This window comes from Mustelus asterias, chromosome 2, assembly GCF_964213995.1.
Source record: "Mustelus asterias chromosome 2, sMusAst1.hap1.1, whole genome shotgun sequence".
Classification (NCBI taxonomy): Eukaryota; Metazoa; Chordata; class Chondrichthyes; order Carcharhiniformes; family Triakidae; genus Mustelus; species Mustelus asterias.
The window spans coordinates 120,464,040-120,481,456 of record NC_135802.1 but is presented as its reverse complement, the minus strand read 5'-3'; the positions used below and the strand labels follow the sequence as shown (position 1 = coordinate 120,481,456).

General features: G+C 46.0%; 1 protein-coding gene across 1 annotated transcript in view; it reads left to right on the top strand.

Moving 5' to 3' along the window:
- The window catches only part of LOC144481005 (E3 ubiquitin-protein ligase MARCHF11-like), a 95,565-nt gene extending 91,999 nt beyond the window's left edge, over positions 1–3,566 (top strand). The window contains exon 4 of the mRNA XM_078200633.1: positions 3,241–3,566. Within this exon, the coding sequence (XP_078056759.1) occupies positions 3,241–3,566 (326 nt within the window). The remainder of the gene's footprint in view (positions 1–3,240) is intronic.
- The last annotated feature ends 13,851 nt before the right edge of the window (positions 3,567–17,417 follow it).

The following is a 17,417-nucleotide window of genomic DNA, read 5'->3' as shown; positions in this document are numbered from 1 at the left end:
CCAGTCTTGGTCACCATGCAGCCATCTTTCCGTATTGGCAATTATATCAGACCATTTACCACTATTTGTACCTTTAGATCATTACCTTGTTATGAATGCTGTGTTCATTCAGATGGCGTGCCCTTAACTTTGTCGATTTGACACCATTCCGCACTTGATGCATACTCAATGCTTTGCTTTGTTTCTCCTGCCTTCTAGTCCCTTTACTACTTCCTGTTGTCAACATACCACAGGATGTACACTCCACTTGGTCCAGCTGACCTGCCATTCCGTAACACTAAAAACTATTTATTACACTTAGTAAAAGTAGAATGAGTAAAATGAATATGAGTAACTTTACTACTCTTACCCTAACTTTATCTAACTTTGTTTATTACCTTATTTCACCTTGGCTTAATTTAACTTTACTTCCCTATTGCTTGTGTCCCTCACTGAAATCCAAGCAGCTACTTCTTTATAAATGATACATTTTTCTAGTTTAAACTACTTAAACACAATCCCTAATTGCAGCTTCTCAGCAACCATTGAACTTACTGTTTTCCTGTGATGTTATTCCTGGATTTTGTTTTCAAACGCTCCTGTTGCCCAGTAGAGATTTCCCTCACAGAGCCAGCTGTCTCTGCTCCTGGGAATATGAGGGGAAGAACCCCTTAACTCAACCAATGAACTTATGTTTATACAGTGATAAGCTAGGTGCTGCTGACTGCCTCTCCAGCATCCTTCTCTCGCACTGTCCTCTAGCTGCTGCTGACTGCCTGTCCAAGCATCCTACTCTTGCCAGAAAGATCAGTGCTGCTAACTCAACTTTTTACAAAGTATATAAATCACTTGGATGAATGAGCTGACAGGACGGTTGCTGAATTTGCTGATGATGCAAAGATAGATAGGAAAATAACTCATGAAGACTGGTTGCACAGTGGTTAGCAATGCTGCCTCACAGCACCAGGGACCTGGGTTCAATTCCGGCCTCAGGTGACTGTGTGGAGTTTGCACATTTTCCATGTGTCTGCGTGGGTTTCCTCCGGGTGCTCCGGTTTCCTCCCTCACTCCGAAGATGTGTGGGTTAGGTTGATTGGCCATGTTAAATTGCTTCTTAGTGTCAGGTGACTAGCAGGTAAATAGGCGGGGTTATGGGGAGAGGGACTGGGTGGGATTGTGGTCAGTGTAGACTCGATGGGCTGAATGACCTCTTTCTGCACTATAGGACTCTATGATTCTATGATTGTGAGGAAAATTAAATACAAAAATAGAGAGAGGTCAGTTTTACAGAGCATTGGTGAGACCACATCTGAGGTACTATATACAGTATTGGTCTCCTTATTTAAGGAAGGATATTAATGCATCAGAAACAGTTCAGGGACTAATATCTGGAATGGGAGGGTTGCCTTGCTACAACCGGGATGGAATGAGTGCGCAATGTAAGAGTACGTAAGTAGTTTTTCTTTTTTCTCTCTTTTTCTCTTGGCATTGTAGTTGTTGTAAATTAACTTAAGGGTTAAGTCATGGCAGGAGATCTCAGATCCATGTCATGCTCCTCTTGGGTGATGTGGAAATTCAGGGAACCTTCCGGTGTCCCTGGCCCCTTCACATGCTAAAGACGTGTGTCCAAATGCAGCTCCTGTAAGACCGCTTGACGGCTCTGGATCTGCGGATGGATCATTTTGGAGCATCCACGATGCTGAGGAAGTCGTGGATAACATGTTCAGTGAGTTGCTCACACTGCAGATAAAAATTACTGAGGGAGATAGGGTATGGGTGACCGCCAGACAGAGGAAGAGTAGGAAGGCAGTGCAAGGGTCCTCTGCGGTCATCCCCCTCCAAAACAGATATGCCATTTCAGATACTGTTGGGGGAGATGGCTCACCAGGGGAAGGTGGCAGCAGCCAAGTTCATGGCACCGTGGCTAGTTCTGCTGCACAGGAGGGCAGGAAAAAGAATGGCAGAACTACAGGGATAGGGGATTCAATTGTAAGGGGAATAGACAGGTGTTTCTGCGGATGCAAACAAGACTCCAGGATGGACCCTGGTTCAAGGGTCAAGGATGTCTCAGAGCGGCTGCAAGGCATTCTGGAGGGGGAGGGTGAACAGCTAGCTGTTGTGGTGCATATAGGCCGGGCCAAGGTCAAGCAGTTTGGGCTGGGTCAGGTCAGGCCAGGTAAGGCTGGGCTGGGTTAGGCAGTTTGGGTCAGGTCGGGCAGCTTGGGCCGGGTCAGGTCGGGCCGGGTAGTTTAGGCTCGGTCAGGTCGGGCAGTTTGGGCTGACTCAGGTCAGGTGGATCAGCTGAAGCCGAGTGGGTTGGGGTTGAGTTGTTCAGACCAGAGTACAGGAAAAACCCAGCATGAATAACTGGTTCATTCTGCCACCACGTGCACACAGCACCTAGCCGAATTGTCCCAGAGAATTATTTTACTGATTTAATAACAACAAAAATTGATGCACGGCAGCTTATGAAAATGTCTGATTTTTCAATAACTGGACTTAAGACACTGTACCTGGATAATAATAATTTAGAACTTGCACTAAAAAAAATCAACATTTATTATTTGTACTTTTAACTGTACCCATAAATGTTAGATGCGCAAGCAGATCACTCAGAGTATAAACTGATTTTACCCAGCTATTCTTCTGTTCATGATATTCTTTTAAGCACCAATCATCTCACTCCAAGTAATTTAAAAAGTAGTTTTTGTGATCAGGTTTTTAAAATAGAATTTTCTCTGACTAACTGAAAATTATGTAATATTTTTCTGCTCTACTCGAAAGGTTACAGGAATGACCAATTGGGGAAGTCATCAATAATGTGATATGGTCTGTGACAACTTGGGGAAAATAATATACCGAATAATATTGATTAAAAATAAGGATATTTAACTCCATTCTTATGTGAAAAGTAGTTTTAACCAATATATTTAGATTCTAATTAGGATTAGAAAGACAGGATGACATTCTTATTGATGTGTAAGCCATAGACTGAAAGGTTGCAGACTCAGTTTCCACCATCTGCTCATTTGCGAAGTGCATTGCAGGGACCCACAATGTGCTATGTGGATGTTGGTATCTCTCTGTAAAAGTCCAATTTCAGTGCTTTGACTAGAGGTGCTCGACAGATAATTTCCATTTAGATAGATGAGGCTATTAACAGAGTCCTTCTGCTATGCTCATAATGCAAAGATGAACTGTAATCACATTCCTTATGATAATTTCATACTTTATGCTTCATACTTGATACTTTTTTAACAGGCTTAATTGTTCATGAAGGAGCCGCACTATATCGAGTATTTAAACGCTGGAGAGCTGTTAATCTACACTGGACCGTTCTAAATTATGACAAAGCAAAGGATATAGAAATTAATAGCAGCAACGCTGAGAGCTCTGCCAATCAGACCTTTTGGGCCTCTCTGAATCAATTCAGAACACAAAGATCTGTTGGTTCTACACGGTTAATGTCTGAAGGATTTCACTGCAGCTACACTTTGCTACATTTACTCACCCGACTCAGGCCACACGATGAGGAGTATGATGACAACAGTTCTGCTGAAGTAGTAATGAGAGTAACAACGGTATGAAAATATATTCCTCACAATCTAATGACTGGGCAATGGTTATTCCTACATTTGTGCTATAAGATCAAATATACAGGGTAAATTAATGTAATATATTTAAAATACTTTTATAAAATGCATGCACTTTTGATATGGTGCTTACTTGATTGCTACTGTAATATATATATTTTTAAGACATTAAATGTCAGTTAATTTTTGTTTGTATCTTAATATTTTATGCATATGTTTTTCATGGTGTACTGCAATGAAAAGTTTTCAAAAATAAAACACATTGCCAAAATATGTTTGAATCCAGACTTTGGAATTCAAAAATATTACTTTGAAAAGATTCCACAAAGTTTCTTGCAAAATTATAACTGAATAACACATCAAATAAAAATAGAGGCCAGTTACCTAACAGTGACAAATCAGAGTGAAATTCAAGTGGTTTGTTTCCCAAATGCTTTTGTTTAAATTTGGTGAATTTTGTACTCATCGGAGAAGCCAATGTTAGAAATTGGAGAAACGTCCTGTTTTTTAAGATTCAGCATTGGTATTCAATGTTCTCATTCCGAGGTGAGGCACTGGTGAGGGTTAGATACAGGGTAAAGCTCACACTATACTGTCTTAACAATATGCCTTAAACCTGATTTTAGTGCAGCTTTTAACATTTTTATTTCCCAAACATCTTTTGTGCTCTCTTTTTGAGTAATATGAAAATTTTAGTGTGATGATCAAGGTGAAATTACAAGAAATCATATGCAGTAAACTGGAATCTACGCAGAGTTGGGAGTGAAACGGCCCAAAATTAGTTTACAAGAACCTCTCCCAGCTGTTATCTGGGTTAAATTTAAATCCAGACCCAGGGCTGAAAAGGTAGATGCAAATTTATTGTGCTATCTTTGACTAAAGAGTTTTATGCAGGTTTCCTGAACCCAGAGCTTGTTTTAAATCCTTTACTTCTGTTAGCTATGTTGTATAAGTAATTCTTTTACTAAGAAGACCTAATGAGTATTGTATATGTAAGCCTGGGTGCCTTACCAGTATTAACAACTGCCTCAGATCCTTGTAGAATGACATCAGATATAGTGCATATAAAGTGTCTTCATAATGTAAGCAAGTGCATTATACTGATCATGTGACTGGAAGAAAGGTAAAGTTATTTTATGCTTTGAGATACTGGTTTACTTACTCATTTGTGTACATTATAATGTAATTTTTAGCAGTTCAATAAAGATGACAGCTTGGATGCTGCAGTGCCATTGATATGTCCTTTTATTTGTTTAATTTAATAAAATGTTAAATCTTTAAACAATTGACTGGTGTTTATTGCACTGAGTTTGGAAAAACCTGTGGACTGGCTGACCTTTTGGTTTTTGTGCTGTTGTGTGAATTTGTGCCACAAAAGTGCCAGACAAAGGGCATTTCCAACAAGAGAGAACTTGACCATTTCCCCTTGACAATCAATAGCACGAATCCCCCATTTTCAATATCCAGGTGTTTACTATAGAGCAGAAACTGAACTGGACCAGCCATATAAATTATGGCCACAAGAGCAGTCAGAGACCAGGAATTTTGAGGTGAGTAATTTATCTCAGAGGGACGGCATGGTAGCACAGTGGTTAGCACTGCTGCTTCACAGCTCCAGGGACCTGGGTTTAATTCCCGGCTCAGGTCACTGTCTGTGTGGAGTTTGCATATTCTCCTCGTGTCTGCGTGGGTTTCCTCCTGGTGCTCCGGTTTCCTCCCACAGTCCAAAGATGTGCGGGTTAGGTTAATTGGCCATGCTAAAATTGCCCCTTAGTGTCCTGAGATGCGTAGGTTAGAGGGATTAGCGGGTAAAATATGTAGGGATATGGGGGTAGGGCCTGGGTGGGATTGTGGTCGGTGCAGACTCGATGGGCCAAATGGCCTCTTTCTGCACTGTAGGGTTCTATGATTCTATGATTCTAATTGCCCAAAGACCATCCACCATTTAACGGGCACAAATCTGGAGTGTGGTGGATGAGTGAGGCTCCAACAACACTCAAGAAGCCTAACACCATTCAGGACAAAACCGCCCACTTGATTGACAAATATCCATCACATTTCTGAATGGAGGACTGTGACAAGTGGCATTCCTCAGGGATCAGTGCTGGGACCTTTGCTGTTTGTAATATATATATATATATATATATAAATGATTTGGAGGAAAATGTAACTGGTTTGATTAGTAAGTTTGCAGACGACGCAAAGGTTGGTAGAATTGCGGATAGCGATGAGCACCGTCAGAGGATGCAGCAGGATATAGATCGGTTGAAGACTTGGGCAGAGAGGTGGCAGATGGAGTTTAATCCGGACAAATGTGAGGTACTGCATTTTGGAAGGTCTAATACAGATGGAAAATATACAGTAAATGGCAGAACCCTCAAGAGTATTGATAGGCAGAGGGTTCTGGTATACAGGTAACTTAAAGTGGCAACGCAGGTGGAGAAGGTAGTCAAGAAGGCATACGGCATGCTTGCCTTCATCAGCCGGGGCATTGAGTTTAAAAATTGGCAAGTCATGTTGCAGCTTTAGAGAACCTTAGTTAGACCGCTCTTGGAATATAGTGTTCAATTCTGGTTGCCACATTACCAGAAGGATGCGGAGGCTTTGGAGAGGGTACAGAAAAGATTTACCAGAATGTTGCCTGGTATGGAGAGCATTAGCTATGAGGAGAGGTTGGAGAAACTTGGTTTGTTCTCACTGAAACGACAGAAGTTGAGGGGCAACCTGATAGAAGTCTACAAAATTATGAGGGGCATGGACAGAGTGGATAGTCAGAAATTTTTTCTCCAGGGTGGAAGAGCCAATCACTAGGGGGCATAGGTTTAACGTGCGAGGAATAAGGTTTAAAGAAGATGTACGAGGCAAGTTTTTTTACACAGAGGATGGAACTCGCTGCCGGGGAAGGTAGTGGAAGCAGATACGATAGTGACTTTTAAGGGGCGCCTTGACAAACACATGAGTAGGATGGGAATGGAGGGATATGGTCCTCGGAATGGTAGGGGCTTTTAGTTGTCAGGCAGCATGGTCAGTGCACGCTTGGAGGGCCGAAAGGCCTGTTCCTGTGCTGTAATTTTCTTTGTTCCTTATTCACATTCATTCTCTCACCATCAACGCACAGTGGTAACCGTGTGTACTATATATAAAATGCACTGCAGCAACTCACCCAAGGTTACTTTGAAGCACCTTTCAAATCCATGACCTCTACCAGCTAGAAGTATTGATGCATGGGAACATCACCACTTGCAAGTTCCCATCCAAGCCATACACTATCCTGACTTGGAAATATATCACTGTTCCTTCACTGTCAATGGATCAAAATCTGGAACTCCCTCCCTAACAACACTGTGGGTGTACCTACACCTCATGGACTGCAGTGGTTCAAGACGGTGGCTCACCACCACCTTCTCAAGAGCAATTAGGGATGGGCAATAGTGCTAGCCTAGCCAGCCATACACAGATCACACGAAAGAATGAAATGAATGGGTTTAGGTCTCTCTGATGTATAGTATAATGGTATTCATAGAATCATAGAATCCGTACAATGCAGAAGGAGGCCATATTGGCCCATCGATTCTGCACCAACCACAATCCCACCCAGGCCCTATCCCTGTAACCCCACGTATTTACCCTGCTAATCCCCCTGGCACTAAGTGTCAATTTATCATGGCCAATCCACCTAACATGCACATCTTTGGATTGTGGGAGGAAACCCAAGCAAACATGGGGAGGACGTGCAGACTCCACACAGTCACCCGAGGCAGGAATTGAACCCAGGTCTCTGGCGCTGTGAGGCAGCAGTGCTAATCACTGTTTCACTGTGCCGCCCCACATATACATTTTTGGTACACATATTTGCTGTCAGCTGTAGCTCTAACATAGTTATATCAGTAACATCCTTCAGCTGTGTGTCTCAATTTTACATCTTTGGTACAATTGCAAATATTCTATTTCCAAAGATCCCCATAATTCCTGTAGCCAACCTGTCAGCCCAAAGTTCTGTCAAGGCAGCCTTCAAAATCCATTTAACTCAGTCTTACTTGTCCTGGTTTCTCCTCATTTTTGGATTTGCCCTATTTCAAGATTTGGAATGGGCTTCATAGTCCTACATCTGGCAACACTAATCCAAAAGACAGCATCTCCAACAGTACAGTATTCCCTCAGCCTGCACTGAAATCTCTGCATGGACTTTGTGCTTAAGCCTCTGGAATGGGACTCAAATCCATGACCTCCTGCCTCAGATTGCTACTACTGAGCTGAAGCAGGACACCTATAGGGTTATGAGGGAGGTTTTCCTAATTATTCATCTTGGTTTACTGGAAACTTGAATACAAAGAAGATTGGAAAACTGGGCAGATAGGAATGCACGCCTATTTAGGAAGAAATCGAACTTTCACCCCACAAATTAATGGAAAGAAAATCATTTAGTGTCCTTTACAGGTGTATGCTCTGACTCTCCTTAATTGTTGTGTCCCGGAAGTCCAATCCACCAGGTTACACACCAAGGAAAAGTTTATTTATTAGTGTTACAAATAGGCTTACATTAACGCTGCAATGAAGTTACTGTGAAAATCCCCTAGTCACTACACTCCGGCACTTGTTTGGGTACACTGAGGGAGAATTTAACATGTCCAATGCACCTAACCACCCCCCAGCTCCGACAAAGGGTCATTTAGACTCAAAACATTGGCTCTATTCTCTCTTCACAGATTTTGATTTGATTTGATTTATTATTGTCACATGTATTAACATACAGTGAAAAGTATTGTTTCTTGCGTGCTATACAGACAAAACATATCGTTCATAGAGAAGGAAACGAGAGAGTGCAGAATGTAGTGTTACAGTCATAGCTAGGGTGCAGAGAAAGATCAACTTAATGCAAGGTAGGTCCATTCAAGAGTCTGACAGCAGCAGGGAAGAAGCTGTTCTTGAGTCGGTTGGTACGTAACCTCAGACTTTTGTGTCTTTTTCCTGAAGGAAGAAGGTGGAAGAGAGAATGTCCGGGGTCCTTAATTATGCTGGCTGCTTTGCCGAGGCAGCAGGAAGTGTAGACAGAGTCAATGGATGGGAGGCTGGTTTGCGTGATGGATTGGGCTACATTCACGACTTTTTGTAGTGTCTTGCGGTCTTGGGCAGAGCAGGAGCCATACCAAGCTGTGATACAATGCTGACAGACCTGCTGAGATTCTCCAGCATTTTCTGCTTTTGCACCGAACCAGCACTTCTTTTGAACTGTGGGAGGAAACCGGAGCAGCCAGAAGAAACCCACACAGACAAAGGGAGAACATGCAGACTCCGCACAGACAGTGACCCAAGCCAGGAATCGAACCCGGGTCCCTGGTGCTGTGAGGCAGCATTGCTAACCACTATGCCGCCCATAGCTTCCTTAATATGTGATCTCTTTCTTATCTATTGGACCAACAAAGCTAAAAGTTGATACCCTACAACCATCATATTAATACATCAATAATATACATATCATTCAAAATGAGCTAACAATCCTGTTACCAAAGAAGACTGTTGGAGGCAGAATCAAAATATGAACAACCTTACCAATGGTACAAATTTCTAATTAGGTTATCGATTAGGCGGCACGGTAGCACAGTGGTTAGCACTGCTGCTTCACAGCTCCAGGGACCTGGGTTCGATTCCCGGCTTGGGTCACTCTGTGTGGAGTTTGCACATTCTCCTCGTGTCTGCGTGGGTTTCCTCCGGGTGCTCCGGTTTCCTCCCACAGGCCAAAGATATGCGGGTTAGGTTGATTGGCTATGCTAAAAATTGCCCTTAGTGTCCTGAGATGCATAGGTTAGAGGGATTAGTGGGTAAATATGTAGGGATATGGGGGTAGGGCCTGGGTGGGATTGTGGTCGGTGCAGACTCGATGGGCCGAATGGCCTCTTTCTGTACTGTAGGGTTGCTATGATTCTATCCTATTACGGCTACTGAACTGGATCTTCCCTTGTGCAAGTGCATAGGCTGCAGAAGCTGCAATGTTATTTCCCCACCTATCTGCAGCTCACTTTCTGGAAACATATGGCACATGACCTGGAAGAGCCTGCAGATATGATAGGTTTGCGACTGGATTTATCACACACTTGGGCCAGAGACAGGACAGAGGGAGGCAGGAGCGGATAAGATAAATTAATTGTTTTCCTAATTATTTCAAGATTACAAAATCAAGAACAGATACAGTTAGGAAATGCAATTTTTAAAGTGGAGAGCAGCAATTTGAATTCACTTTCTGGGCTGAGTTCATAGCGGGTGAGAACGCAATGCATATTCAAACCCACACATTTAAATATAATTAGTGGGCTTACAACCCAAGTCAAATGGCCCTTGCTATTCCCCCACCTGCCCAGCGGGATTCGCAGCTGGCAGGCTTTTGTACAGGTTCTACAAGACCCTTATGATTTTGGGAACGCACACAGGCATCCTCCACCCTCACCCTCAGATCCCCCACACAGTCCCTGTTCCCCCTCAGACATAGAACATAGAACATTACAGCGCAGTACCGGCCCTTCGGCCCTCGATGTTGCGCCGACCAGTGAAACAAATCTAAAGCCCATCTAACCTACACTATTCCAATATCATCCATATGTTTATCCAATGACTATTTAAATGCCCTTAATGTTGACGAGTCCACTACTGCTGCAGGCAGGGCATTCCACGCCCTTACCACTCTCTGAGTAAAGAACCTACCTCTGACATCTGTCCTAAATCTATCACCCCTCAATTTAAAGCTATGTCCCCTCATGCTAGCTATCACCATCCGAGGAAAAAGGCTCTCACTGTCCACCCTATCTAATCCTCTGATCATCTTGTATGCCTCTATTAAGTCACCTCTTAACCTTCTTCTCTCTAACGAAAACAACCTCAAGACCCTCAGCCTTTCCTCATAAGACCTTCCCACCATCCCAGGCAACATCCTAGTAAATCTCCTCTGCACCCTTTCCAATGCTTCCATATCCTTCCTATAATGCGGCGACCAGAACTGTACGCAATACTCCAAGTGCGCCGCACCAGAGTTTTGTCCAGCTGCAACATGACCTCCTGGCTCCGAAACTCAATCCCTCTACCAATAAAAGCTAACACTCCGTACGCCTTCTTAACAACCCTCACACCCCCACACTGCCCCCCTTCCCCCTCAGACCTCCTACTCACCCTCCCTTCAGGCCAAGCACCTTGGCAATACCAAAAATGCACTGCCCACTGACACCCTGGCCTGACGTATTGCGCCCCGTGGAGGGCTTGAGGAAGTAGGTCAGAGGCTATTTGCCCCTCTCTTGCTGCCAGGCTTCTGAGGAAGGGTCTCTCAAGTGTCCTGGGAGTTGGGCTTCCCAGCAAGCTGAATTCTTTGAAACCCTTTCCATTGCATTTGAAGCCTTTGATCTGTAACAAGTTCAAGGTGTAGTGACTCGTAAAAAATTCAGCTGTCAGATCAATGGATTTCTATCACCCAGACACCTGTGTTTCTTTTAATTGCCCTTCACGGTTGACTGCACATCAAGTACTCCATTGATCCTGAAGTCAAAGTAGACTAGAGCCTAATCCGGATTGACAGCCTGTGGTTTCACATTTTTACTCCCCAAAATCTGTCCAAAACCTACATGGCACAAGTCTGGAGTCTGATGGAACACTCTCCATTTACCTGGATGAGTGCAGTTCCAACACCACTGGAGAGGCTTGAAACCTCCAAGACAAAGAAGCCTACTTGATTGGCACCCCTTCCACTGCCTTAAATATTCACTCCTCCACCACTGATGCACAGAGGCAGCAGTGTGAATCACTGATGTACTGCACAAGATGTACTGCAGCAACTCACATCGGCTCTTTTGACAGCTGATGCGCGATTAATTCACTCGGGAGGCTGGATCGTACCCGGGAAATAAAGGCTTTTATTAGCAACAAGAATAGAGCATACTGCTTAACAATACAATCCCAGACTAAAGAGTCACTAGGAAGTGCAGTGACCTTTATACTCCTATAGGAAGGCGGAGCCAACCGGAGTGTACCACAGAACAATGCCAACAGGTGGAACACCCCAACCCTAACCCCAACAGTAACAAGAGTAACATATGTACAAGTACCCATAGTGATAACCATCTATGGTTCAGTACCCATAGTGGTAACCATCTATGGTTCAGTACCCATAATGGTAACCATCTATGGTTCACCACATTCACCCCTCCTCTAAAAACAAAGGCCGGTGGGGCAAAAAAAACCAGTACGACCTGTCCATATATTCAGAAGTTCAGTCGTATCGGAGGTCCGCACCGTCTCTGCGACCTCCGCAGCACTGGCAGTAGCGCCGGTTCTGGTGACCGTGGTGTCCCTCTCTCCAAGGTGGTGTCCAGTGACTCCTCCAGTTCCTGACGGACGGGTGGACCTCGAGGTGGCGACAATCTCCTGGACTCAGGCAAGCTGTACACGGGAGTAAGAGGATTAAGTGGAGGTCCCGATACTGCCCGCGCCGTGTCAGGAGGGGAGAGAATGGGCAAAGGAACCCTAACCAGGGGTGCGGGAGCGACGGGGGTTGCCAGGTCCCCTGCAGGCGCCAGATCTCGGATAGAGACCGTGTCCTCTCGCCCGTCAGGATATGCTACATAGGCATATTGAGGGTTGGCGTGGAGGAGATGGACCTGTTCAACCAAAGGGTCGGACTTGCGGGTCCTAACATGCCGCCGCAGGAGGACAGGTCCTGAGTACGTCAACCAAGACGGCAGTGAGGTCCCAGAGGAAGACTTCCTAGGGAAGGTAAACATCCGCTCATGTGGGGTAGCGTTGGTTGCCGTCCACAGGAGGGACCGGATTGAATGGAGTGCATCAGAAAGTACCTCTTGCCAACGGGAGACTGGAAGACCCCTAGACCTCAACGCCAGTAAGACAGCCTTCCAGACTGTAGCGTTTTCTCTTTCGACCTGCCCGTTACCCCTGGGGTTGTAACTCGTAGTCCTACTTGAGGCAATTCCTTTAGAGAGCAGGTATTGCCTCAAGTCGTCGCTCATAAACGACGAACCCCTATCACTGTGGATATAACTGGGGTTGCCGAACAGGGCTTTGATGACCGTGGCAGCGGACATGTCAGAACAGGGAATGGCAAAAGGGAATCTGGAGTACTCGTCAACCACGTTGAGGAAATACACATTCCAATCTGTCGAAGGAAGGGGGCCCTTGAAATCAACACTCAGTCATTCAAAAGGGCGAGTGGCCTGAATGAGGTGTGCCCTGTCAGGTCGGTAGAAGTGCGGCTTGCATTCAGCACATACCTGGCAGCTTCGAGTTATCGACCTGACATCCTCTATGGAGTAGGGCAGCTTCCAGGCCTTTACAAAATGGAAGAGCCGAGTGATCCCCGGATGGCAGAGATCATTGTGGAGGGCCTGTAGCCGGTCCTCCTGCACACTGGCACATGTTCCACGCGACAGGGCATCTGAGGGCTCATTGAGCTTTCCCGGACGGTACATGATATCATAGTTGTAGGTGGAGAGTTCGATTCTCCACCTCAAGATTTTATCATTTTTAATTTTTTCCCTTAACGTGTTGTTGAACATGAAGGCCACGGACCGCTGGTCCGTGAGCAGGGTAAATTGTTTTCCAGCCAAATAATGGTGCCAATGCTGGACGGCCTCCACAATGGCCTGAGCCTCTTTTTCCACAGAGGAGTGCCGAATTTCAGGGCCTTGGAGGGTGCGAGAGAAAAAGGCGACGGGCCTGCCCGCCTGGTTAAGTGTCGCGGCCAGGGCGAAATCAGATGCATCACTCTCCACCTGGAAGGGGATGGACTCATCGACAGCGTGCATCGTGGCTTTCGCGATGTCAGCTTTTATCCCTTCAAAGGCTAAGCGAGCCTCTGCTGCCAGGGGAAAAGAGGTAGATTTTATGAGCGGATGGGCTTTGTCCGCATAATTGGGAACCCACTGTGCGTAATACGAGAAGAAGCCTAAGCATCTTCTCAGTGCTTTGATGCTAGTGGGTAGGGGAAGTTCAAGGAGGGGACGCATACGGTCTGGATCGGGGCCGATGACCCCATTTTCCACCACGTATCTGAGGATTGCTAGGCGATGCTTGCTGAATACACACTTCTCCCTGTTCTAGGTCAGATTCAGGCGAAACGCAGTGCGTAAAAACTTCAAGAGGTTGGCGTCGTGGTCCTGCTGGTCATGGCCGCAGATAGTGACGTTGTCCAGGTACGGGAAGGTAGCCCGTAGCCCGTTTTGGTCCACCATTCGGTCCATCTCACGCTGGAAGACCGAGACCCCATTAGTGATGCCAAAAGGGACCCTTAAGAAGTGGTAGAGACAGCCATCCGCCTCAAAGCCCGTGTATTTTCGGTCCTCTGGGCAAATGGGGAGCTGGTGGTAGGCTGACTTCAGGTCGATGGTGGAGAACACCCGGTACTGCGCAATCTGGTTGACCATGTCAGATATGCGCGGGAGAGGGTACGCGTCCAGCTGCGTGTACCTATTAATGGTCTGACTATAGTCTATGACCATCCGGGGCTTGTCTCCAGTCTTAACCACCATGACTTGCACTCTCCATGGGCTAGTGCTAGGTTGAATGATCCCTTCCCTGAGGAGCCGCTGAACCTCAGATCGAATAAAGATCCGATCCTCAGTGCTGTAACGCCTGCTCTTAGTTGCGATGGGCTTGCAGCCTGGCACGAGATTTTCAAATAAAGAAGGCGGGGTAATTTTGAGTGTCGAGAGACTGCACGTGGAGCGCGCTGGGCAATTTGGAGGCTGCTGTTCTCCCACTGAAAGTGGAGGGAGTGGCCCATCATACTGCAGGGTCACACTCCTCAGGTGGACCATAAAGTGTAGTCCCAGGAGTACCGGAGCGCAAAGGTGCGGTAACACGAGGAGCCTGAAGTTCTCATAAACTGTGCCCCGCACCGTTAGAGTTACCACGCAGCTCCCAAGAACGGTAACAGATCGGGACCTCGACGCCATAGAGATTGTCTGCCTGACAGTTTGTACTCGGAGAGCGCACCGTTTCACGGTATCCGGATGAATGAAACTCTCCGTGCTCCCGCTGTCAAACAGACAATGTATCAGGCGTCCGTTTACCTCTATGTCCATCATGGACTTGTCAAGTCTGTGAGGCTTGGCCTGGTCCAGGATGATTGACGCCACCGTTGGATCCCGAGTGCAACTGCAGGCAGCTGAGATGGTCGACGATGAGGACCCCTGCTGGTCTTCTGCGGCCGGTGTCGACCAAAATGGCTGCGTCCATGGATCGCACGTGGTCGATGGCGTTGAAAGTGGCAGCACACGCAGGTCGCACGTGTCTTGCGTCGTCGTCATCAGGAATGGCGGCGCCCGTGAATCGCACGTGGTTGAAGACCTCGACGAAGCTGGAGATGAGGAGACGGATCCCGGGGAGTCACACGCAGCACTGCTTGGCTTCGAAGGGGGCTTCGCTCAGCACACTTTAGCATAGTGCCCTTTCTTTCCACAAGCGGAGCAAAATACCGTCCTGGCCGGACATCTCTGGCGAGGGTGCTTCGCCAATCCACAGAAGTAGCACCGTGGGCCTCCTGGAGCTGCCGCAGCCGTCAGGTCCGAGGTTGAAAGCACGATCGCGCAGTTCCTAGGAGCCGCTGGGTAGAGTTGAGTCGGTGGCTGTACTTGCCACGATGTTCCCACGTGGTCGGTGGGGTAAGTTTCAAGACTTCTGGAGGCCGTTTCCATCGCATCAGCCAATTCCACCGTCTTAGCTAGGTCTAAGTTACCTTGCTCTAGCAGCCGCAGGCGAATATAGGATGAGCCGATTCCCGCCACGAACGCATCTCGGATCAGATCGTTAGTGTATTGAGTAGCCGACACTGGCTTGCAATTGCAGGCTCTGGCTAGCTGCTGAAGTTCGCGCAGGTACCGTCCCGTCATTTCGCCGGGCTGCCACTGTCGAGTGGCGAGTAGGTGACGAGCATGAATCTCGTTTGGCGGTTTATGGTACAGCTTCTTGAGTAATTCGATGGCCTCTTTGTAGTCTTGGGAATCACGGATTGTTGCATACACAGTGTCGCTTACCCTTGCGTGGAGGACCCGCAATCTGTCGGCGTCGCTTTGGACTGCTGTTGAGGCGTCGATATAATCCTGGAAACACTTCAACCAATGGTCGAAACTGTTCGACGCTCCAGCGGCACGCGGATCTAAGGTTAGCCGATCGGGTCTTAACATCTGCTCCATGTTTTTTTTTCCAAAACAAAAATTGGTGCTAATAAAATTGATGCGCGATTAATTCACTCGGGAGGCTGGATCATACCCAGGAAATAAAGGCTTTTATTAGCAACAAGAATGGAGCATACTGCTTAACAATACAATCCCAGACTAAAGGGTCACTAGGAAGTGCAGTGACCTTTAGACTCCTATAGGAAGGCGGAGCCAACCGGAGTGTACCACACAACAATACCAACAGGTGGAACACCCCAACCCTAACCCCAACAGTAACAAGAGTAACATATGTACAAGTACCCATAGTGATAACCATCTATGGTTCAGTACCCACAGTGGTAACCATCTATGGTTCACCACAACAGCATCTTCCAAACCTGAGACCTCTACTACCTAGAGGGGCAGCAGATGCATGGGAACACCTCGAAATTCCCCTCCATCCTGACTTGGAAATATATCACTGTTCCTTCACTGTCACTGGATCAAAATCCTGAAATTCCCTCCCAAACAGCACTGTGGGTGTACCTACATCACACAGACTGAAATAGTTCCAGAAGGTGGTTCACCAACACCACTTCAAGGGCAATTAGAGATGGGCAATAAATACTGGCCTGGCCAGCGATGTCCACACCCTGTGAAAGAATACATCTTTAAACATTGTTGACTGGGGAGTTTAGAGCTGTCAGCATGCAGGGATGGGTGAGGGTTTTGGAGTCCACAAATATGCGACGTTGCGATCCAGGGAGTTTCAAGATCTGGGAACACTACTTTGACCCTGTCCCACCTTCCTGTGTTGGATATCTCATAGACCCATTTCTTCTCAGTTCCAAAATAACTCACTCCTGAGATGCTATTCCCCGACAACACATCTCTGACAGAATATACAATCTCTCAACAGTAATGCTGCACTTGTTAGAAGAGTCTTGCAGGATTTCAGGGTCCTTGTGAAGGAGTTAACTTACTTTCTTAAAAAGGGAAATACAATCTAAAGGTTTTAATCCTTTATAAATCATGCAATTGGAAAAATTAAGCTAATTGTAGTTGAAAATATTTGATAATTAATTTTCAAGATTCTAAAACAAGGCTTTTTGAGGCTATGTCACTGGTTTATTGTGACTTCATAGATGTGTAACCATGAGAGACAAGATTGATTTTCTCTTTACAGAACTGGTGACCAACTCAGTATCAATTCACAAAAAAATAACCTTCAGTTCACAGTGGAATCGATGAGTTCAAATTCTTGTGAGAATACACAAAGAAGGTGAGGTTAGTAATTAAGTAGAATCATAGGATGAAACATCCCAGAAGGATACCATTGGGCCCATCATTCCAATGCCAGTTCTTTGAAGGATGATTATCTGGAGCAATGTGTTGTAGAAGAAACAAGAGAGACGGCCAGACAAGAATGATGATCAAAGAGTTGGACTTAGTCAATGATTTAAAAGTAAGGAAACATTGGTCTAAATGTGAATCAACTCCAACTTCCCTGAACCTTCTGAATCACCTCGAACTCCCCACCTTGACCAGACTACCCCCCACCATCCAATTACCGCCTGACCTTTCAATTCCACCCTTGACTCTCCTACTCCTCCCCGCCAGGCCTGACTAGTTCCCATCACCCATCTTCCCCCCAACCCAACCTGACCTCACTACTCCACTCACCTTACCCCTTTAC